The sequence below is a fragment of the Scyliorhinus torazame genome, chromosome 2, assembly GCF_047496885.1.
Source record: "Scyliorhinus torazame isolate Kashiwa2021f chromosome 2, sScyTor2.1, whole genome shotgun sequence".
In the NCBI taxonomy this organism is placed as follows: Eukaryota; Metazoa; Chordata; class Chondrichthyes; order Carcharhiniformes; family Scyliorhinidae; genus Scyliorhinus; species Scyliorhinus torazame.
The window spans coordinates 314,465,533-314,490,736 of NC_092708.1; the positions used below are offsets into that span (position 1 = coordinate 314,465,533).

General features: G+C 49.9%; 1 protein-coding gene across 2 annotated transcripts in view; it reads left to right on the forward strand.

Moving 5' to 3' along the window:
- ccdc175 (coiled-coil domain containing 175) overlaps positions 1–25,204 on the forward strand; it is a 228,251-nt gene that overhangs the window by 137,782 nt on the left and 65,265 nt on the right. For both annotated transcript variants that reach the window (XM_072489110.1, XM_072489113.1), the window contains one exon: positions 2,765–2,836. In XM_072489110.1, coding sequence (XP_072345211.1) covers positions 2,765–2,836 — 72 coding nt within the window. The remainder of the gene's footprint in view (positions 1–2,764; positions 2,837–25,204) is intronic.

The following is a 25,204-nucleotide window of genomic DNA, read 5'->3' on the forward strand; positions in this document are numbered from 1 at the left end:
CGCACTAGAGTCATCAGCTGTGATCTCAGCCGGTACCCCTTATCCTCAAGAGCCAATCTGTCATCCTGGGGTGATCCTCGAAAACGGCGTGGATCTCCGAGTGTCCAAGGATGTAGCTGTCATGCACGCTCCCTGGGATGCATACACAAACTTGCATGTCCCAGAGGTGGTGGTCGCACATGAGTTCAACATTCAGGCAGTGGAAGCCTTTCCTTTTAATGAAGGGCATTCCCTGATGCGCTAGTGCGTGCAAGGAGATTATGCATGCCATCAGTTACCTCCTGGGACATCCCAGCTGCCTGGACATCTTGGTGGGCTTGGTCCAGCTCAAAGTTAATATAGTCTGCTGTCTAGGTTATCCGTAACCTCACAGATGCACTTGTGGGCTGTAGCTTGTGAAATACCACACAAGGCCCTGCTCAGGCCCTGGAATTAACAAGTTGCATAAAGGTTCAGGGCTGTAGTGCTCTTCACGGCCAAGCGGAGAGGGTGCTTCCTCCTCCACAGTGTGGAGGAGGACATGGCACAGGTGCCACACTATCTCTTTCTTGAGATGGAGTCTCCTATGGCACATGCAGTCCATCATCTCCTCAAAAGATCAACGATGCCTGTGCATCTTGGGCTATCGCTGGTGTCCCCCTCTGGTTCCTTCTCGGCCTGATGGGCTGCTGGGTCGTCAAGGTGTGCTGCCGCCCCCTGCACATGGGATGCCACCGCCAACCTGCATCGATGCTGCTGACACAGTCTCCAGCGTCTGACCAACTGGGCTGCCAGGGCATCTCTGCAGGACCAACACCACCATCAATTTTTGTATCTGTAAGGAATTGGACAGTCAAAGGGACTTCAAGTGACCTTCAGCATATAACCAAGAGCAAGGCTCTGTCCTGGATGTTTTTGGTAAGACAGGTAGCATCTGTAGTTGCACCTGATAGGATATCCACAATATTTAAAGATGGTTTGAAGGTTTGAAGGCCTCACGGAAGAAAAGCCCTTCACCACCCCCCCCACCCGCCCCAGGGCCCAGAGGAGACCCCGACCGAACGCTTCAGCCCCCGACCAAACCTGACCCCCCTGAAGGGTTCCCCCCCTTGAGCCTAGGGCAGCAGCCCTTGCGCTGCATGCTTGACAATGGAAATGGCTACTCACCTCGTCAGTTCCCCTCAACAGCTATTGCACTTTCACATTTTTAAAAAGGAGTACTAAACGATACCTGCGTGATTTCTCGCTGGTGAACCAGTTAATTCCTGGGATGCCATTACATTTGACTTCAATCTCACTAATGACATGCAAATTAATGCAAATTGGGGTTAATGGTATGCTCACCATATTTGGGTATGATCCGGAACTCGCCAGTGGGAGCATGCTGGCTAGATAGCAAATTGATTCGTGCCTGGCAAAAATCTCGATTATTGCCTTTCCTGTTATTTAACCGGCACGCCCAGATCTGTGCTGGGTGTAATGCGCCCCCCCATTATTACAAGGCGATGAAATGAAAATCAGTTATTGTCACAAGTAGGCTTCAAATGAAGTTACTGTGTAAAGCCCCTAGTAGCCACATTCCGGCGCCTGTTCGGGGATGTAAGTGAAGATGTCACTTAATCAAAGCTAGCACTCCCCTTTGCAACTGTATAAACAGACCCCTACTTGGCTGAGCCTATTAGTCATTAGAACCATATAATATCTACAGTGGAAAAGAAGGCTATTTGGCCCATCAAGTGTGCACCGACACTCTGAAAGAGCACCCTACCTAGGCCCACTCTCCCACCCTATCCCCATAACCCCATCTAACCTACACATCTTTGGAAACTAAGGGACAATTTAGCATGACCAATCCACCTAACCTGCACATCTTTGGATTTCGTTCTTGGCATTCAGCAAGCATTCATCCGGCAACTGTATCAATGGAAGCAGGTTGAACAGAGAGAGGGCAGACATGTTTATCCAAATGATTGACCTGGGGCTGGATTCTCCGATTTTGGGGCTATGTCCCCAAACCGGTGTGGGAATGGTGGTATTTTACGCCAGAAGAAATGGTGTAAATTGGCCACTGGTTCCCTGTTTTACAGGGGGCTAGCATGCAGGCAGCGTAGAGCATCCGGATAAGGCCCGGAGAGGTGCCTGCAGCGGCTGCGCTGTGCTACATGGCGGAGGCCGTTCGCGAACCCGGCCTGCGAAATAGTGCCTCCCCTTTGGCCGGCTCGTGGCCCCCGACCACCCTCCACAGTGCCACCAGCCACCAATAAAGTTCCCCCCTGCCCACGGATCGGCCCTTCCCCGACTGTGGCTGCGCTGGACTGAGTCCGCAGCCGCCACGCCGCGTTCCCGACAGGATGAGACCATGAGAGACCCATGCCGTCGGGAACTTAGCTGGTTGGGGGCGGAACTTCGGGGATGGGCCTCAGGCAATGTCCTGGGGCCGTCTGCTTTGGAGAGGGCGGAGCATCGCGAAAGCGGCGCTGCCCCGATTTGGTCGGGAACTGTGATTCTCTGGCCGATCGGCGTCAGCGACTGGAGAATTCAGCCCCTAGTCTTTTGCAACAACTTCCAGACAACAGTCCTGCACGTTCCACTGGCCAACCAATTACCCTTATTGATTCTATTGACCTGCCAATGCATTTGTAAACAGCCTAAACTTAATGTTGCTCTTGAATCATTAACCGTTTTGGTATAGTGTTGGAAGTGATGTTCCACGAAGCAATTTCTTGTACTAATTTCAGTGAATATGTTTTAAAGTTTACGGTATTAAGAATTTATTTTGGTTTAGGGATGCTGTGGACTTTCTGAATGGGGAATTGCAGAAATATGCACACAAGTTTGAAAAAGAACAACAATTAAGGTAAGATTCAGAAACACTGTAGCATCCTACTCCCTACACAACAATCTCATGTCAATTTGCAAGTATGTATAAATGTGCCAAAAAATAATTTCATGTGAACATAGAACACTTGGAATCAAGAGTTAATTCTTTCAGCATTAGACAGTCAGATACAGCTGCCTTGTCTAGCTGATTGTAAGGCTGTTATTTGAAGAATCATCCTTGTGAACTAAAGATACTTAACAAAATAGGAAAGAAAAACCCAACATCACTTCTGGAAATACCAGAGAGTGAAAAAGATATTTAAGGTTATGATGGGCACGTTTAGCATGAAGCGTTCCCCAAAATTTACAGGTGAGTGTCGAGAGAGCTAGGGCATTTGTCAGCAGCCAGAGATACCGGAATACACGGCCCTGTTGTTTTCCTGTTTATAAGACTTTTTAAATCCATTTCCCACCCAGCAGCCAGCCAGACTGAAAGCTGGGCATGAAAGTCTGCAGAGGAAGGTTGCAGCTTAGGACCACTTGGGAAGGTCTCCAGAAATGAGATATTAGAAAGTATATCCAGATGGTGAGATTTCAGTAAAAGGGAAGGTGTTGTCATCTGCGAGCCAAATTGCAGTTGATATCAATACAATCGTCCATAATAAGGTTAAGGACTTATTTGTAAGTGAGTAGACATTCTGGTGGGAAAAATAAATGAGGGCTATGATTGTTGAACTGCAGATAACACTGCTGGGTCAGATGACAGGACATGGAGGAAGCTAGGTAAAATTAACCCGAGTTCAAAAATACCATTGGACAGGAAGGTCAGCAAGTAAAGAGAATGAGTGCATCTGTGTTACAAGGATGTGGTGATAAGTACCTCAGTGGATCCTTTGGAGAACATTGGGAAAAATCACAGCTGTGGGTTTATCCAAGGAAAATCCAAGCCTATGATGGCAGCAGGAGAGTAAGGTGAAGAATAGTGTTGGTTCAGAAGAAGAGTTTAGTTAAGTTTTAAAATTGCAATAGAATTTCAATGTATGCTATAAAACTCCAATTCACATGTTTGCATGACTTGGTTAAGTACTCCAGCCATCCAACATGAGGCTCTTAGGATTGTATGTCAGCTACACTGGCACGCAGAATGGTGCAGCAGTCCTTTGTTTTTGGAAAAATATACTTTATTCATAAAATATCTGAAAGAACAATGCAAACATTTCAAAATGGCCATCACAGAAAGTTCAATAATATTCATGTTTTCTTTATTGATCATGTTGCATTCTGCAGCAGTCATACCCACTATATTTAGTTCACCGCTACCATGCTTACACTAAGCAAGGGATCTCAAAGACTCCTCCACAGAGAAGCAAGTCTGTGTTTGGTGCAGCTAAGTATCCACAATGGTAACTTATTTGCTTATAATTAAGCATAAATGACAAGTTGCGTTTTTAATATTTGGCGATGATACCAGATTGGGGAATATGACCAATAATGAGGAGGACTGTGACAAAATACAACTTTTTTTTTTATTCCTTTATCAGAGTTACAAAGCCAAAGAGCAGAGTGAACCCCTAATCCATCACCTTGCCTACTCCAAAAACCAATTCAAATTCCAATTGAATCCAATTCATGGTCCCCACAAGAGAGACATACCAGATCCAGGCATTACACCTGATCTCACCCTTGTTCTTAGCCAAATGGCTGAGAAGCAATGACAAAATACAACTTAAATGTGTAATGAGCATGGATAGAAAATTAGCTAACCAACAGAAAACAGAAAGTCAGGATAAATATGTCTCTTTCAGGTTCACAAGCTGTAACTGGTGTGGTATCAAAGTGAACAATGAAGGGGCCTCAACTATTTACAATTAATGTTAATGACTTTGATAATATAATGTAGCCAAATTGGTGGCAATATGTCGGAAAACAAATAGATTCCATTTTTAAAAGGGTCAGGGTTGGGATGGGGGCTAGTGGATGCACAATTTAATACTATCCGCAACCCTGACCCCCTGCATGAACCCACCTCCATCCTTACCCATAAAGCCCCCGCCTCCATATTCCATCCCCGTACCTTATCTGCATTCGCCGCCCAATAATAGTACATCAAATTCAGAAGGCCTAATCCCGCTCGACTGCCGTCTCCCCTGCAAAACCACCTTCCTTATCCAGGCCAACTAGCCCGCCCAGACAAACCATATGATGTAGGAGCAAAATTAGACCATTCAGCCCATCAAGTACGCTCCGCAATCGAGTTATGGTTGATATGTTTCTCATCCCCATTCTCCTGCCTTCTCCCAATAACCCCTGATCCCCTTATTAATCAAGAACCTATCTATCTCTGTCTTAATGATACACAGTAAAATCAGCCTATCCACCCCTTTGAAAAACGCCTTGGGCAAAAAGACCGGCAAGCATTGAAACAAAAATAAAAACCACGATAGAATGTTCATCTTCACGACCTGCACCCGGCCCGCTAACGACAGAGAAAGATAATCCCACCTCAATAAATCTGCCTTCACCCTCCCCACCAAACTCGAGAAATTCAATTTCTAAAAACCTGCCCAGTCCCAAGCCACCTGCACCCCCAGATACCTAAAGTGAGCTGCTGCCGTATGGAATACTTGCTTTTCCCCAAATTCAGCTTTTACCCAAAAACATCCCAAATCTTTGAAGTAAACGCTGAGTAACCCGGCTCCAAAATATATAACAGCACATTATCCGCGTACAAGGACACCCTATGCAGCCCCCCTCCTCCCACCCCCCCCCCCCCCCCCTCCCCTTCCACAACTCCGAGCTCCTGAGCCAAGGGCCAAGGGCTCGATCACCGTCGCAAACAGGAGGGAGGACTTGGGGCACCCCTGCCTTGTTTCCGGTGCAACAAAAAATACCCTGAATTTGATCATTCATGCGCATACTCGCTATCGGCTCCTTACGCAGCAATTTGACCGTACCATAAACGTAGGCCCAATCCCAAACTTCTCCAACACCGCAATCAGATAACTCCACTCCACCCGATCAAATGCCTTCTCCGCGTCTAATGCAACCACCACCTCCAACTACCTTCCCTTTGCCGGAGAAAGCACCATATTCAGCAGCAGCCTCACATTCAATGACAACTGTCTGCTTTTAACAAGCCCCGCCTGATCCTCCCCAACCACCCTCGGAAGGCACCCCTCCAACTCCAGCACCTTTGCCAATATCTTGGTGTCCATATTCAACAGAGATATGGGCCGATACGACCCACACTCCACCGGGTCCTTATCCTTCTTTAAGAACAATGAGATGGAGGCCTGTCCCATAATTTTTGGCAAAACCTCCTAACCATCGCGTCCTTGAATAATTCCACCAACAATGGCGCCAGCTTATCCTTAAATTCTTGTAAAATTCCAACGGGAACCCATCCGGCCTCACGGCCTTCCCCGCCTGCATCTTCCCTATTGCCGCCTTCACTTCCCCTACTTCCACCGACTCCATTTCACCCTACCTCGGGCACTCTAACCTCCCCAAAAACTCACTCATCAGGCGGCACGGTGGTGCAGTGGTTAGCACTGCTACCTCTTGGCACCAAGTACCCGGGTTCGAACACGGCCCCGGATCACTATCCATGTGGAGTTTGTACATTCTTCCCATGTGTGTATGGGTCTCACTCCCACAACCCAAAGATGTGCAGGGTAGATGGATTGGCCACACTAATTGCCCTTTAATTGGACAAAAAAAGAATTGGGTACTTTAAATTTATTTTAAAAGTCAGAGATCTGGTGGCTCTGACTTATACAAGTCCCTGTAAAACTCCTCAAACACCTTGTCAATCTGCTCCGGGGCCACCACAAGCTCACCCGTCCTATCCCGAACCCAAACTGCTCTGGGGCCACCCCAAGCTCACCCGTCCAATCCCGAACCCAAACTGCTCTGGGGCCACCCCAAGCTCACCCGTCCTATCCCGAACCCAAACTATCTCCCTCGCCGCAGCTTGCCTACGGAGCTGATCTGCTAACATCCGACCTGCCTTCTCCCCGTACTCATTGACAGCCCCCTTCGCCTTCCTCAGCTGACGCACTACTTTCCCCATGGACAGCAGGTCGAACCTCGCCTGCAACTCCTCCCGCTTTGCCGGGAGCCCCGTATCTGGGTCCCCCGTATCCGGGTCCCCCACGTGCCTCCTGTCCACCTCCAAAATCTCTTCTATCAACCATTGGCATTCCTCCCTCTCCTCCTATCCACCTTAGCTTTAAACAAAATCCCCCCCCCCTCCCCCATTGCACCACTGCCTTCACAGGCTCCCAAACCTCCGATGGCGAGACCTGCCCACACAGTTGAACCCCACATACTCCTCAATCACCTTTCTCATCCTATCACAGAAACTGATTTGCCAACAACCCCACATCCAGCATCTACCCTGGCTTCTGAACAACCACTTCTCCAGTACCACTTCCATCCAATGTGGAGCATTATCCGAAATCACAATTGCCGAATACTCTACCCTCTTAACTCCAGCCACCAGAGCTTCCCACACCATAAAAAAGTCAATCCTCGAGAACAGCTTGTGCACTGAGGAGGGGGGGGGGGGGGAATTGAACAATCCTGATCTCTGGGGTGTAAAAATCTCCACGGGTCATCTGCTCCATCCCATCTGCCTCATAAGCCTAGCCAACATCTGGGGTCAGCTAGCACGGCTGGGACCAGTCCACCCATTGTGTTCCATTCCCCCCCCCCCCCAATTCAAGACATGGGTATCCAGAATCAGGATGGCAGCCACCGTTTTCTTCACAAACTGCGCATTGTCCCAATTGGGGGCATATAAGCTAACCAGTGCCACCAACTTCCCCTCCAGCATACCAGTTACGATCACATACCTGTCCCCTGATCCGCCACCACCTTCCCCATTTGAAACCTCACTTGCTTGCCCACCAAATAAGCCACCTCCCGGGCCATACTATCGATCACCAAATGAAACACCTGGCTCACCTAACCCTTCCAAAACCTCATCTGGTCTTTCACCCTCAGATGGCTCTCTTGCAGCATCACCACATCGACCTTCAAACTCTTCAATTGCGAGAAAATTCGCTCTCTTCATTGGTCCCTCTAACCATCCTAACCATGGTAACACAGTGGTTAGCACTGTTGCTTCACAGTGCCAGGGACCCAGGTTGATTCCCAGCTTTGGTCACTATCTTTGCAGAGTCTACACATTCTCCCCATGTCTGTGTGGGTTTCCTCCGGGTGCTCCAGTTTCCTCCCACAAGTCCCGAAAGATGTGCTTGTTAGGTGAATTCGACATTCTGAATTCTCCCTCAGTGTACCTGAACAGGCGCCATAGTATGGTGACTAGGGGATTTTCACAGTAACTTCATTGCAGTGTTAATGTAAGCCTATTTATGACACTCATAAAAGATATAATTTTAAAACCCTCACGTTCCATGTCACCATTCTACCCCCACCCCCGGCTCCTCCTATCCGCCATCACCATTACCCAGGCCCCACCCATCCAGCCGGACCCACCCACCCCATCCTTTTGCTAGAATCAACTCCCCCTTCCCAGAATCCCCATCCACTTCCTCTTACAAACACTTCACCCAGTATCGATCCCCTCCCCCTACCATTTACACCTCCCAGGTCCATTGAAACCTACCCAGCCAGGCTTCATAACACTAGCCAACCTTTGTATGCATACCGTGCCGACACCTGCCCGAGCCCTCTCCTCCTAACCATACACTCAGCAACTCAGCCCCTCATGTCAAGAAACCCACCAACCTCCCCACCCCATACTCCCACCAAAAGACAATTCCAACCTCACCCCAGCCATACAGTCAGAGTGGGGAGACTACATTCACAGAACAGAAAAGAAACACACCCATAAAAGAAAACACATAAGAAACCCCTCTAGTTGAAAATTACAAAAGAAAAATGCTCTCAGTCCACACCGTCCAAGTCCAAATCCCAAATATCACCTCATTCCCCATTCTTCAGCTTTCACGAACGCCTCCACCTCCTCCGCCAGCTCAAAGGACGTCCTTCGAATTGTGAGTCACTGTCAGCTTTGCTGGGTAGACCACTCTGAACCTCACCCCACTGTTGTACAATGCCGCCTTCACCCGTCCAAAGGCTGCCCGCCTTCTCGCCAACTCCACTGTAAGATCTTGGTATATTCTTTACCAACGCCTTCCCACTTAGAGAATCATAGAATCTACAGTGCAGAAGGAGGCCAATTGGCCTATCAAGTCTGCACTGGCCCTTGGAAAGAGCACCCTACTTAAGCCCACACCTCCAGCCTATCCCTGTAACCCAATAACTCTACCTGACTTTTTTGGACACTAAGGGTAATTTAACATGGCCAATCCACTTAACCTGCACGTCGTTGGACTTTGGAGGAAAAAAACGGAGCGTCCGAAGGAAACCCATGCAGACACGTGGAGAACGTGCAGACTCCGCACAGTCACCCAAGCCAGGAATTGAACCTGGTACCCTGGAGCTGTGAAGCAACAGTGCTAACCACTACCGTGTCGCTTGTCTCTTTTCTGCTTTCCCCAGCTCAAAATCTTCTCCTTCACGTGGTAGCTGTGGAAGCAGACTTTGACCATCCTTGGTTGCTCATTCGTTCTCGGCTTCAGCCAGAGCGACCGATGGGCCCTGTCCAACTCGTAAAGGGAGGGATTTTCCCCCTTCCCCATCAACTTGACGAACATGTCCGCAAAGTACTCAGTCGGCTTCTGGCCCCTCGGGCAAGCCCACAATCCCCAAATTCTGCCTCCTCAAACTGTTCTCCACGTCCTCCACTTTGGCTCTTAGCCCTTTATTGACCTCTGCCACCCTCCGCAGCTCCCCACCCGTTGAGGTGAACTGATCGCTATGTTGTAACAATGCCTCCTCCACCCTCTGCATCTTCTGTCCTTGCTCCCACACCTCTACCGACGTCTTCATCAATGGAGCCTTTATCAGGGCAAACAACTCCTCCACCCACTCTTTGAACGAGCCATCATCTCCCTCTGAAGCACCTTTTAATGCTTGGTGACCAGCCTTTCAAACTCCTCCGATACCACCTCAGTCAGAATCTCAACCATGGGAGCTGCCCCACCTGACGAACCAGCAACCCCCATCTTTCCACCTGTTGGATTCACAACAGCACTGGCCAGCATACTTTCGCTCACCCCTTACTTCCCTGACCTTTCTTCTGGAACTTCGACATTCTACTGATTCCTTAGAACTTCCCACACCAGGTCATCCAAAAAGTACCAAAAGATCCAAAAAACAGGAGCCACCCAATGTGCGACCTCCACCCACATGTTGCCACTGGACATCTCCCGACTCCAAGTCATTTTGAATGAGGGAGACCTGGGCTTGGATCAGCAAGGAACCAATTGAAGACAATTGCTAATTAAGGAGTCCATTAAGACCCTGTTTCTGCATAGCCTGGAATTTCCAGTCGTCAGAGTGCAGCCCACATTACCCATGACCATGTCCAAGAGGGGCCCCCCCCTTCCCCCCAAATCCCCACCCACCTCCATAATGGACCTATAGCTGCTGTCAGACAACAGCTGTGTCTACTGACTGTACCCTATGATGTGTTGGGTGCTCTGGATCCGTGGAATACATACAGGCCACCAACACTTAAAATAGTACAACACTATTTTATTAAGCTAGAAACTGTTGAAAATACTTTCACTGTTGTAGCGTCAGTACGTTCGCTGCGCCACCGCGCATGCGCGGTGCGGTCGTACGTGGTGCGCGCCTGCGCAGTACGTTCATCGACGTCGCCGTCCCCCTCATTCGGTGCGTCTTCAACCGGGGACTGTACACCTCCGGGCCCTCCGCAGAGGACTTGAGGACAGTTCCTCGATCGACTGAACGTGCCAGTCGTGGGGGAGGACAGGAAACGGCGGCTGGAAGCACCACTAGAGCTGGGAGAAGTCATGGAGAGTATTAAATTCATGCAGGCGGAGAAAGTGCCAGGACCAGACTGGTTCCTGGCAAACTTCTATAAGGGATTTGCGGCAGTACTAGCCCCGCAGCTGCGGGATATGTTCACAGACTCGCTGGAGAGGGGCACCCTGCCGCCTACACTAGCACAAGCCGCAATCTCACTGATAACCAAGAAAGACAAAGACAACAGAATGCGGGTCCTACAGACCCATTTGGCTGCTAAACATGGACGCAAAAATACTAGCCAAGAGACAGGAGGGCTGCGAATCAAAGGTGGTAGCAGAAGACCAAACGGGGGCTTTGTCAAGGATAGACAGCTAATGTCAAACATCAGGTGCCTGCTGAATGTGATCAAGACCCCACACAGGGAGAGAGCACTGAGATGATCATCTCCCTGGATGCAGAAAAGGCCTCCAAAAGAGTCGAATGGAAATACCTCATAGAGGTGCTGAAGCGGTTTGGACTTGGAGCACGTTCACCGCCTGGGTGAAACCCCTGTACAGCGCTCCCAAAGCGACCGTATGGACAAATACCACCAGTTCTAAGTACTTCCAGCTGCACAGAGCCACAAAGCAGTGATGCCCGTTGTCCCTGCTGTTCACTCTGGAGATCGAGCCACTGGAGTTCACGATCAGTGCGGCAAAGGACTGGAATGGGATCCGGAGAGGAGACAGAGAGCACAGAGTCTCGCTCAAGGGGATGATCTGCTCCTCGACATCACAGATCCACAAAACAGTATGGAAGGAACCATGATGCTCTTGAAAGAGTTTGGAGCCTTCTCGGGCTACAAGCTCAACCTGGGCAAAAGTGAGGTCTTCCCGGTGAACCCACAAGGGGGAGGGGCAGAGCTTGAGGGATTGCAGTTTAAACTGGCACGGCACAAATTCCGCTACCTGGGGATCCAAATTGCTCATGACTGGACAGGGATCCACAAATGGAACCTGACTAGTCTGGTGGAGGAAGTATAAAAGGACCTGCAGAGATGGGACACGCCTGGCAGGGACAGTGCAGACGATCAAGATAAACGTACTGTCCAGGTTCCTCTTCCTGTTCAGATCCATACCGGTCTACATCCGCAAGGCCTTCTTCAACTCACTAGAAAAACTGATGATGGCATGTGTGTGTGTGAGGGGGGAGGGGGGGGGGGGGGGGGGGAGGGGGCCAGTGGGGGGGAAAGAATGCAAGGATCCCAAAAAAGGTGTTGCAGAGAACGAGAGCCAAGGGGGGACTAGCACTCCCAAACCTGCAATATGACTACTGCAGAGAGGGTAAAGGGTTGGATAAAAGAGCCAGAAGCCGAGTGGGTGCGTATGGAGGAGGACTCCTGCAGGAGAACCTCCCTCCGGGCCCTGGCCACGGCGGCGCTCCCAACCCCACCGAACAAATACTCAACAAGCCCAGTGGCGATAGCAACACTCCGCAACAGCACTTCGGACTAACTGAAATGTCCATTAAAGGCCCAATCTGCAATAACCACTGGTTCATGCCCGCGACAATGGATGCCACCTTCAAAAGGTGGCGACAGGACGGAGATACGCTGACTGTTAGGGAATTCTACACCGACAACAGACTGACAACACTCGAGAAACTCACAGAGAAGTTCCAGCTGACAGGGGGAGCGAACTAAGATACATGCAGGTCAAAACGACCTACGTAGGGAATCAAGGACATACCCACGACCACCGCAACAGTCGTTGTTAGAGGACCTACTGAACGCGGACATCTTAGGGAAGGGGATCTGTGGAGACTTGTATGGGCGACTACTGGAAACAGCAAACACACAACTGCGCGAGACAAGAAAAAAATGGGAGGAGGATTTAGGGTTTGAAATAGGCTGTGGACTCTGGAATGAAGGCCAAGCCTAATGCGGCTAAATGTGGTACACAGAGACCACTTGACCAGAGCCCGAATGAGCAGGTTCCTCCCGGAGGTGAAGGATAAATGTGAACGGTGCCAAGGAGGCCGGGCCAACCATGCCCGCATGTTCTGGTCTTATCCCAGACTTGGCAGGTTCTGGACAGCCTTCTTTGAGGCTATGTCCAAGGTGGTGGGAATGAGGGTGGAGCCCTGCCCGAGAATGGCAGTCTTCGGGGTCTCAGAACAGCCAGATCTATTCATGGTGAGGAGGGCCGACACCTTTGCCTTTGCCTCCCTAATTGCCCACCGGATAATCCTGCTCGGCTGTTGATCGGCAGCACCACCCAAAGCTGCAGACTGGCTGTCCAACCTATCGGAATTTCTCCAGATGGAGAAAATCAAATTCGCCATCTAGGGGTCAGAAGAAGGCTTCCACAAAATGAGGGAGCCATTCACTTAGTTGTTCCAAGTCATGTTTGCTTCCAATAGCCAGTAAGCCAGAAGGAGCTGAAAGCCACAACACAATAATGAATCCAATGAAAGGGAGGGTGGGGGAAGGGAGGGGAGGGAACAAGAAAAAAATATAGAGCCAAACCAAGATCAGCAAACAATAAAACACATGGTGTCACGCCAACCATACAGAAACAAAATGTAGGAGCTGAAGTGGAAAGAGGGCACACCAGATGATCAGGAGGGGAGGGGGTGTTGAGAACAAAGTGGGGTGAGGGGGGGAGGAAAGTGGGGGACCCGGTCGGGAATAAGCACTCACTGGAGAAGGCAAAACAAGAACAAAGAACATAGAAAAATACAGCACAGAACAGGCCCTTCGGCCCACGATGTTGTGCCGAACCTTTGTCCCAGATTAATCATAGATTATCATAGAATTTACAGTGCAGAAGGAGGCCACCCGGCCCATCGAGTCTGCACCGGCTCTTGGAAAGAGCACCCTACCCAAGGTCAACACCTCCACCCTATCCCCACAACCCATCAACCCCACCGAACACGAAGGGCAATTTATCACGGTCAATCCACCTAACCTGCACATCTTTGGATTGTGGGAGGAAACCGGAGCACCCGGAGGAAACCCACGCATACACGGGGAGGACGTGCAGACTCCGCACAGACAGTGACCCAAGTCGGAATCAAACCTGGGACCCTGGAGCTGTGAAGCAATTGTGCTATCCACAATGCTACCGTGCTGCCCTTAAGAACAAATTAATTTACACTATATCATTCTACCGTAATCCATGTACCTATCCAATAGCTGCTTGAAGGTCCCTAATGTTTCCGACTCAACTACTTCCACAGGCAGTGCAATCCATGCCCCCACTACTCTCTGGGTAAAGAACCTACCTCTGACATCCCCCCTATATCTTCCACCATTCACCTTAAATTTATGTCCCCTTGTAATGGTTTGTTCCACCCGGGGAAAAAGTCTCTGACTGTCTACTCTATCTATTCCCCTGATCATCTTATAAACCTCTATTAAGTCGCCCCTCATCCTTCTTCGTTCTAATGAGAAAAGGCCTAGCACCCTCAACCTTTCCTCGTAAGACCTACTCTCCATTCCATGCAACATCCTGGTAAATCTCCTTTGCACCTTTTCCAAAGCTTCCACATCCTTCCTAAAATGAGGCGACCAGAACTGTACACACTACTCCAAATGTTGCCTTACCAAAGTTTTGTACAGCTGCATCATCACCTCACGGCTCTTAAATTCAATCCCTCTGTTGATGAACGCCAGCACACCATAGGCCTTCTTCACAGCTCTATCCACTTGAGTGGCAACTTTCAAAGATGTATGAACATAGACCCCAAGATCTCTCTGCTCCTCCACATTGCCAAGAACTCTACCGTTAACCCTGTATTCCACATTCATATTTGTCCTTCCAAAATGGACAACCTCACACTTTTCGGGGTTAAACTCCATCTGCCACTTCTCAGCCCAGCTCTGCATCCTATCTATGTCTCTTTGCAGCCAACAACAGCCCTCCTCACTATCCACAACTCCACCAATCTTCATATCGTCTGCAAATTTACTGACCCACCCTTCAACTCCCTCATCCAAATCATTAATGAAAATCACAAACAGCAGAGGACCCAGAACTGATCCCTGCGGTACGCCACTGGTAACTGGGCTCCAGGCTGATTATTTGCCATCCACCACCACTCTCTGACTTCTATCGGTTAGCCAGTTCGTTATCCAACTGGCCAAATTTCCCACTATCCCATGCCTCCTTACTTTCTGCATAAGCCTACCATGGGGAACCTTATCAAATGCCTTACTAAAATCCATGTACACTACATCCACTGCTTTACCTTCATCCACATGCTTGGTCACCTCCTCAAAGAATTCAATAAGACTTGAAAGGCAAGACCTACCCCTCACAAATCCGTGCTGACTATCTCAAATCTAGCAGTGTCTTTCCAGATGCTCAGAAATCCTATCCTTCAGTACCCTTTCCATTACTTTGCCTACCACCAAAGTAAGACTAACTGGCCTGTAATTCCCAGGGTTATCCCTCGTCCCTTTTTTGAACAGGGGCACGACATTCGCCACTCTCCAATCCCCTGGTACCACCCCTGTTGACAGTGAGGACGAAAAGATCATTGCCAACGGCTCTGCAATTTCATCTCTTGCTTCCCATAGAATCCTTGGATATATCCCGTCAGGCCCGGGGGACTTGTCTATCCTCAAGTTTTTCAAAATGCCCAACACATCTTCCTTCCTGACAAGTATTTCCTCGAGCTTACCAGTCTGTTTCACACTGTCCTCTCCAACAATATGGCCCCTCTCATTTGTAAATACTGAAGAAAAGTACTCGTTCAAGACCTCTCCTATCTCTTCAGACTCAATACACAATCTCCCGCTACTGTCCTTCATCGGACCTACCCTCGCTCTAGTCATTCTCATATTTCTCACATATGTGTAAAAGGCCTTGGGGTTTTCCTTGATCCTACCCACCAAAGATTGTTCATGCCCTCTCTTTGCTCTCCTAATCCCTTTCTTCAGTTCCCTCCTGGCTATCTTGTATCTCTCCAGCGCCCTGTCTGAACCTTGTTTCCTCAGCCTTACATAAGTCTCCTTTTTCCTCTTAACAAGACATTCAACCTCTCTTGTCAACCATGGTTACCTCACTCGACCATCTCTTCCCTGCCTGACAGGGACATACATATCAAGGACACGTAGTACCTGTTCCTTGAACAAGTTCCACATTTCACTTGTGTCCTTCCCGGACAGCCTATGTTCCCAACTTATGCACTTCAATTCTTGTCTGACAACATCATATTTACCCTTCCCCCAATTGTAAACCTTGCCCTGTTGCACGCACCTATCCCTCTCCATTACTAAAGTGAAAGTCACAGAATTGTGGTCACTATCTCCAAAATGCTCCCCCACTAACAACTCTATCACTTGCCCTGGTTCATTACCAAGTACCAAATCCAATATGGCTTCCCCTCTGGTCGGACAATCTACATAGTGTTAGAAAAGCTTCCTGGACACACTGCACAAACACCACCCATCCAAACTATTTGATCTAAAGAGTTTCCACTCAATGTTTGGGAAGTTGAAGTCACCCATGACTACTACCCTGTGACTTCTGCACCTTTCCAAAACCTGTTTCCCAATCTGTTCCTCCACATCTCTGCTACTATTTGGGGGCCTATAGAAAACTCCTAACAAGGTGACTGCTCCTTTCCTATTTCTGACTTCAACCCATACTACCTCAGTAGGCTGATACTCCTCGAACTGCCTTTCTGCAGCTGTTATACTATCTCTAATTAACAATGCCACCCCCCCCCCACCTCTTTTACCACCCTCCCTAATCTTATTGAAACATCTATAACCAGAGACCTCCAACAACCATTTCTGCCCCTCTTTATCCAAGTTTCCGTGATGGCCACCACACCATAGTCCCAAGTACCGATCCATCCATGCCTTAAGTTCACCCACCTTGACTTCCGGTTGCGGTGATGCCTTGCTAGCCGCACATTTCGGCGGCTCCAGCTTCGACGGACCTTCGGGCTCTTTTAAGAGCCCCAACGGGAAATTTTTGGACGACGCAACCCGGTGTGGGGTGAGTGAGAAGGGAGTCCCCCCCCTAACGAAGGAGGAAAAAACCGGCGGCGGCGGCTGCAGCGCGAGGAATCGTCGACCAAAGGGTCAGAAAGAGAGAAGTACAAGATGGCGGCGGAGAAAGCTCAGGCGACATGGGGGCCCGAGCAGGATGAATTTTTGAGAAGGTGCGTGGAGCTGCTGAAGAGGGAGGTGCTGACCCCGATGCTACAGGTAATTGAGGGGCTCAAGGAGACACAAAAGACCCAGGAGACAGAGCTCCGCGTGGTGGAGCAGAAGGTGACGGATAATGAGGACGAGATCTTGGGCCTGGCGGTTAAGACACAGACGCACGAGGCACTTCATAAAAAGTGTACTGAAAGGATCAAGGCCCTAGAAAACGGAGCGCGAAGGAAGAACCTTCGAATACTGGGTCTCCCTGAGGGTGTGGAAGGAGTGGACTGTGGAGCTTATGCAAGTATGATGCTGAGTGCACTGATGGGTGCTGAGGCCCCTACTGGCCTCTTGGAGGTGGAGTGGGCACATCGGATCCCGGCGAGAAGACCAAAAGCGGGAGAACCACCCAGGGCGATAATCGTGCGATTTCACCGCCTTAAGGATAGAGAAGAGGTCCTGAGATGGGCTAAAAAGGTGCGGAGTAGCAGATGGGAGAATGCAGTGGTACGGGTGTACCAGGATTGGAGTGCGGAGGTGGCGAGAAGGAGGGCGAGCTTTAACCGAGCCAAGGAGGTGTTGCATAAAAAGGTGAAGTTCGGGATGCTGCAGCCGGCAAGACTATGGGTCACGTATCAGGAGAGACACCATTATTTCGAGACGGCGGAGGAAGCATGGACCTTTATCAAAGAGGAGAAATTGGATCGGAACTGAGGGACTGATGCTGCAGGAAATGTTATTGTTAATGTTATGGTTGAAGTTAATTGAGAAGTAAATTGGGAAGGGGGGAGACATTGGGAAATGTGGGCGCCGGTGAGGGGGGAAAGACGGGACATAGATGGAGAATGAGGAAGGGGAGGGGGGGGAAAGGGAGCTGCGCCACAAGAGGCGGGTCAGGTAAAGGGATGTTCCCGCGCCAGAAAGAAAATGGCGGGAAGATAGACGCAAGGCGGATGGGAGTTCCCCACACGGGGGGGTCGAGGAGTGAGCAGGAGCAGCCGGGGTCAGTTGAAGTCAGCTGACTTACGGAAGTAATATGGGGGGAGCAATCACGCTAGAAGGAGATCTAGCGGGGGGGGTGGGGGGGGGAGGGGGACAACTGGGTTGCTGCTGCGGAAATCCAAAAGGAAAAGGCTAAAGAGTGGGTGGACGGGGATGGTATGCGACGCTGGGGGAGCGGGTGGGAGCGCGGAGGCGGGATATGGGACTGGCCTAGAGAAGGTAATGGCTAGTCGACACGGGAGGGGGGCAGGTAGCCCCCTAGTGAGGCTGATCACGTGGAACGTGAGAGGCCTGAACGGACCGATAAAAAGGGCCCGAGTGCTCGCGCATTTGAAAGGACTAAGGGCAGACGTGGTTATGCTCCAAGAGACGCACCTAAAGGTGGCGGACCAAGTTAGGTTAAGGAAAGGATCGGTGGGACAGGTGTTCCACTCAGGACTAGATGCAAAGAACAGAGGGGTGGCCATTTTGGTGGGGAAACGGGTAGTATTTGAAGCAAAGAACATCGTAGCAGATAGCGGAGGTAGATATGTAATGGTGAGTGGCAGGCTGGAGGGAATGGAGGTCGTGTTGGTTAATGTATGTGCCCCGAACTGGGACGATGCGGGATTTATGAGACGGATGCTGGGGCGTATACCGGACCTGAAGGTAGGAAACTTGATTTTAGGAGGGGACTTTAATACTGTGCTGGACCCGGGGCTAGATAGATCCAGCTCAAGGACCGGAAGAAGGCTGGCAGCGGCCAAGGTGCTTAAGGGGTTTATGGACCAAATTGGGGTAGTGGATCCATGGCGATTTCTTAGACCTAGGGCTAGGGAGTTCTCCTTCTTCTCCCATGTCCATAAAGTGTACTACCGGATAGATTTTTTTTTGTTTTGGGAAGGTCGTTGATCTCTAGGGTGGAAGAAGCAGAGTATTCAGCCATAGCGGTTTCGGACCATGCCCCACATTGGGTGGACCTGGAATTAGGAGAGGAAAGGGAGCAGAGAGCACTCTGGCGATTAGATGTGGGATTGATGGCGGATGAGGGAGTGTGTGCAAGAGTGCGGGGGTGTATTGAGAGATAACTGGAGGTCAATGACGACGGCGAGGTCCCTGTGGGAGTGGTATGGGAAGCACTAAAAGCGGTGGTCAGAGGAGAGCTGATCTCCATTGGGGCCCACAAAAGGAAAACAGAGGCCAAGGAAAGGGAAAGATTACTGGGGGAGATTTTTAGGGTGGATAGGGAATTTGCAGAGACCCCGGAGGAGGGACTGTACAGGGAGAGGAGACGACTCCAGACGGAGTTTGACCTTCTGACCACCAGAAAGGCGGAGGTGCTGTGGAGGAAGGCACAGGGGAGGAGGTATGAATATGGGGAAAAGGCTAGTCGCCTGCTGGCTCATCAATTGCGAAAGAGGACAGCAGCGAGGGAGATAGGAGGAATTAGAGACGAAAAGGGAGACACGGTGCGAAGAGGAGGAAAGATAAATGAGGTGTTCAAGACTTTTTATAAGGGACTGTATAGGTCTCAACCCCCAGAGGGAGAGGAGGGGATGCGGCAGTTCCTGGATCAATTGAGGTTCCCGAAAGTGGAGGAGCAGGAGGTGGTAGGCCTGGGGGCACCGATTGGGGTGGACGAGGTTATTAAGGGACTGGGAAGCATGCAAGCAGGGAAGGCTCCGGGACCAGACAGGTTCCCGGTGGAATTTTACAGAAAATATGTGGACTTGTTGGCCCCGTTGATGGTGAGGACGTTCAATGAGGCCAGGGAAGGAGGGACTTTACCCCCGACAATGTCGGAGGCGACGATATCGCTAATTTTGAAGAGGGATAAAGATCCGTTGCAGTGCGGGTCCTATAGACCTATTTCATTATTGAACGTGAACGCCAAATTGCTGGCAAAGGTACTGGCATCGAGGATAGAGGACTGTGTCCCGGGGGTGGTGCACGAAGACCAGACCGGGTTCGTAAAAGGGAGACAACTGAATGTTAACGTGCGACGACTATTAGGGGTGATAATGATGCCCCCAGTGGAGGGGGAGGCATAGATAGTGGCGGCAATGGATGCAGAGAAGGCATTTGATAGGGTGGAGTGGGAGTATTTATGGGAAGTGTTAAGGAGGTTTGGGTTCGGGAACGGGTTTATTAGCTGGATCAAACTTCTTTATGGGGCTCCAACGGCAAGTGTAGTTACGGGTCGACAAAGATCGGAGTATTTCCGACTATATAGGGGAACAAGACAGGGATACCCGTTGTCTCCATTGTTGTTCGCGTTGGCAATTGAACCTCTGGCCATGGCGTTGAGAGACTCCAGGAAATGGAGAGGGGTGATTAGAGGGGGAGAAGAACACTGAGTCTCGCTATACGCAGATGACCTATTGTTATACGTGTCGGACCCAGCGGGGGGGATGATAGAGGTTATGCGAATGTTGAGCGAGTTCGGGGATTTCTCGGGGTATAGGCTAAACATGGGGAAGAGTGAATTATTTGTGATACATCCAGGGGACCAAAGTAGAGAGATAGAAGGCCTGCCTCTAAGGAAAGTGGAAAGAAACTTCCGATACCTGGGGATTCAGATCGCTAGGAGCTGGGGAACCTTGCACAGACTTAATCTGACACAGCTGGTAAAACAAATGGAGGAGGACTTCAAGAGGTGGGACATGCAGCCTCTGTCGCTGGCGGGCAGGGTGCAGGCAAATAAGATGATGGTCCTCCCGAGGTTCTTATTTGTATTTCAATGTCTCCCTATACTAATCACTAAGACCTTTTTCAATAAAATAGACAGGAGCATCACGAGCTTCGTGTGGGCAGGGAAAGTTCCGAGAGTAAGGAGGGGGTTCCTTCAGCGTAGCAGGGACAGAGGAGGATTGGCACTACCAAACTTGGGCGATTACTATTGGGCCGCCAATGTGGCAATGATACGTAAATGGATGATGGAGGGCGAGGGAGCGGCGTGGAAAAGACTGGAGAGAAAGTCCTGTAAAGAGACGAGTTTAGAGGCGTTGGTGACGGCGCCGCTACCGTTCTCGCCAAAAACGTTTACCACGAACCCGGTGGTGGCGGCAACATTGAATATCTGGGGACAGTGGAGGCGACAGAGAGGGGTGCGGGGTGCCCTGGTGGGGTCCCCAATTAGGAACAACCATAGATTCACCCCAGGAAGAATGGATGGAGGATTTCAGAGCTGGCACCAGGTGGGAATTAGGAGGGTGGGAGATTTATTTATAGATGGGACTTTTGCGAGCTTGGGAGCATTGGAGGAAAAGTATAAGTTGCCCCGGGGAAACTTCCTGAGATATATGCAGGTGAGGGCGTTTACTAGACAACAGGTGAGGGAATTTCCGCTGCTCCCGACACAGGGGACTCAGGACAGAGTGCTTCCAGGGGTGTGGGTCGGAGAGGGCAAGGTGTCAGAGATATACCGAGAGATGAGGGAAGAGGGGGAGGAGTTGGTGGGCGAACTAAAAGGAAAGTGGGAAGAAGAACTAGGGGAGGAGATAGAGGAGGGTATGTGGGCTGATGCCCTAAGCAGGGTAAATTCCTCTTCCTCATGCGCCAGGCTTAGCCTGATTCAATTTAAGGTGCTACATAGAGCACACATAACAGGAGCAAGATTGAGCAGGTTCTTTGGAGTGGAGGACAAATGTGGGAGGTGCGGCGGGAGCCCGGCAAACCACGCACATATGTTTTGGGCGTGCCCGGCGCTGGAGGGGTATTGGAAGGGAGTGACGGGAGTGATTTCGAAGGTGGTGAAGGCCCGGGTCAAACCAGGCTGGGGGCTAGCTCTATTTGGAGTTGCGGATGAGCCGGGAGTGCAGGAGGCGAAAGAGGCCGATGTCGTGGCCTTTGCGTCCCTAGTAGCCCGGCGTAGGATTCTACTCATGTGGAAGGAGGCGAAACCCCCCGGACTGGAGGCCTGGGTAAACGATATGGCGGGGTTCATTAAACTGGAGCAGATAAAGTTTGCCCTGAGAGGATCGGCTCAAGGGTTCACCAGGCGGTGGCAGCCAATTCTCGACTACCTAGGGGAACGTTAGAGGGAAGACAGATGGCCAGCAGCAGCAACCCAGGGGGGAGGGGGGGGAGGGGGGGGGGGGGGGGGGGGGGAAGTGAGGGTTTTAGTTTAATTTATGTTAAAAGATTATGGGGTTCAGTTATTTGTGTATTGTTTAAAAATTTCTTTACTGTTACGTTTGCTTTGTAAGAGGGAAAAAATAGTTGTTTGGAAAAAATTTTCAATAAAATATATATTTTTTAAAAAGTTCACCCACCTTATTCCTGATACTTCTTGCGTTGAAGTATACACACTTCAACCCATCTCCGTGCCTGCAAGTCCTCTCCTTTGTCAGTGTTCCCTTCCCCACTGCCTCACTACACGCTTTGGCATCCAGAATATCGGCTACCTTAGTTGCTGGACTACAAATCCAGTTCCCATTCCCCTGCCAAATTAGTTTAAACCCTCCCGAAGAGTACTAGAAAACCTCCCTCCCAGGATATTGGTGCCCCTCTGGGTCAGATGCAACCCGTCCTGCTTGTACAGGTCCCACCTTCCCCAGAATGCGCTTCAATTATCCAAATACCTGAAGCCCTCCCTCCTACACCATTCCTGCAGCCACGTATTCAACTGCACTCTCTCCCTATTCCTAGCCTCGCTATCACATGGCACCGGCAACAAACCAGAGATGACAACTCTGTCTGTCCTGGCTTTTAACTTCCAGCCTAACTCCCTAAACTCGTTTATTACCTCCACACCCCTTTTCCTACCTACGTCGTTGGTACCAATGTGCACCACGACTTCTGGCTGCTCACCCTCACCCTCCTGAAGACACGATCCGAGACATCCCTGACACCCGGGAGGCAACATACCTTCCGGCAGTCTCGCTCGCGACCACAGAATCTCCTATCTATTCCCCTAACCATTGAATCTCCTACGACTATTGCTTTTCTATTCTCCCCCCTTTCCTTCTGAGCCCCAGAGCCAGACTCAGTGCCAGAGACCTGGCCGCTAGGGCCTTCCCCCGGTAGGTCATCCTCCCCAACAGCATCCAAAAGAATCCACAACCAATGTAAATAGCAACGGACAACCAATGTATATTTAATTTTGCTTCTGTTTTCTGTTGTTTTCAATGTATGTTTACAATTGCCTTTGTCTTGTATAATTTAAAAATCTTGAATAAAAGTATTTAGAAAAAAAAGGAAGGCAACTGAAATGTTGGTCTGAATGAGATATAAAAATAGGGACTTCTTGCTAAAATGGTACAGAGTATTGGTGAAACCACACCAATTTTAATGCATAGAATTTTATTCTTCCTATTTCAGGATGGATATTCTTGTATTGGAGGCAGTTCCGAGAAGGTTTACTTAATTGCTTCCTGGGTGGAAGGGGTTGTCTTATGAAGAAAGTTTGAGTTGGTTGGAGTTTAGACGAATTAAAAGTGACCTTTATAAATGGCATAAACATAAAGATTTCTGCGTGGATTTGACAGGGTAGATGCTGAAAAGGTGTTTCTCCTCATGTGACAATCTAGAACTAAAATCTGTTGTTTCAGAATAAAAAAGACTGCCCAATTAAGATGGAGATGAGGAAGAATTTTGTCTCTCATATGGTCGTTAATCTTTGAAATCTCCATCTCAGAGAGCAGGGGAGGCAATGTCATTGAATGTATTCCATGAGGTGGACATATTCTTGAACTATAGGAGAATTAAAGGTTATGGAGAACAGGCAGGATAGTGAATTGAGGCCAGGGTTAGATTAACTGTGATTTAATTGAATGGCAAGCAGGTTCCAGATGCTGTATGGCCTATTCCTGCTCCTATTTTTTTGTTACTATGTTTTAGTCGGAAGAATAAGAAAATCAAATGCTCCTTGAAAAATAGGTGTCTACATGGACTAGAAGAGAGAAACACATTGTCATGTCCCTTTAAGAAAAGTGTGTTTCATCAAATGGCTGCAGTGATGTCATTGTGTGGGTGGAGCTGGACTCTGCTCTGCTTTTTACTTTTGTTTTGAGCTGGCAGCTGCAGTGTGTTTAGTTTTGTTTGAAGAGTTGAAGAGCTGCATGTGAACCAAGCAGATGTGTGTATTGATCTTCCTCTCTACAAGCTAAAGAATGTCTTCACCTCATTGATGGTTTCAAAGTAATACCTATTTCTGTAGAGAATTTAAACCTGCTGTCTATATTTTAAAAAGGGGGACTTCCGGGTGCGGCTCTGCAGAGCTAGGTTGCATATTCGGTAGCTCCCGCTTGGAACGGACTTTTGGGCTCTTTTACAGGGCCCCCACGGCATTTGTTTGACATTTCCCGGTGTGGCAAGAAGACTGCAGCATTCCCCTGACAGTGTCCCCCAGGAATGTTATGTCTTTTGGCTGCCAGACCCGGCAGAAACAGTAAAGGATTTGGCTTTGGCTGCAGGTTTAGACAAGGGCCTCTTCCAGCATGCAGGCGGGGGAAGGGCAAGCTTAAAGCTGCAATCTGACTTGACTCTATCAAAGGTGAATTCTAGCAGCAGAGGGAACAACTGTGAAAGGATCTACCAGGGTCATTGAAGAAGCAGGGACGAGGCTTCCGGTGGCGGCCATGGAGGAGTAGGTCACGCATTCGGCAGCTCCCGTCTGGAACTGACTCTCAGACCTTTTTCAGGAGTTTCCATAGACTTTTTAAACGGACCAGAAGTGTAACGGCCAAAGGAGCGGCACTGGAGCAACGGGAGAAGCGAGGGAAAGAAAACAAAATGGCGGTGGCCAGGGACAAAGGGGAGCTGCAGGAGTTCATCAAGCGCTGCTTCGAGGAGCAGCGCGAGGAGATGCGCAAGGAGATGTTGGCGCCTATGCTTTCGGCAATTGAAGGACTCGGGATCACCCAGAAGGTCCACGAAGCTAAGATCCAGGAGGTACAGAAAAGAGTCAGTCAGAACGAGGACGAGCTCGTGGGCCTGGCGGTGAGAGTGGAGCAGAACGAGGCGCTACACAGGAGGTGGGCGGGAAGACTCGAAGACCTGGAGAACAGGTCGAGGAGAAAGAATCTCCGAATCCCGGGTCTCCCTGAGGGAGTGGAGGGGCTGATGCCGGGGCAGACGCGAGCACGATGCTCGAGGCGATGATGGGCACGAAGGCCCCTTCGAGGCCGCTGGAGTTGGACGGGGCGCATCGGGTGGTGGCGAAGAAGCCCCAGGCAAATGAGCCGCCAAGGGCGATGGTGGTGAGGTTCCACCGGTTCACGGACAGAGAGTGGGTCCTGAGATGGGCCAAGAAGGAGCGGAGCAATAAGTGGGACAATGCAGAGATCCGAATATACCCGGACTGGAGCACGGAGGTTGCAAAGCGGAGAGCGGGTTTCAACAGGGCCAAAGCGGCGTTGTACCGGAAAGAAGTGAAATTCGGAATGCTGCAGCCAGCAGTGATGTGGGTCACAT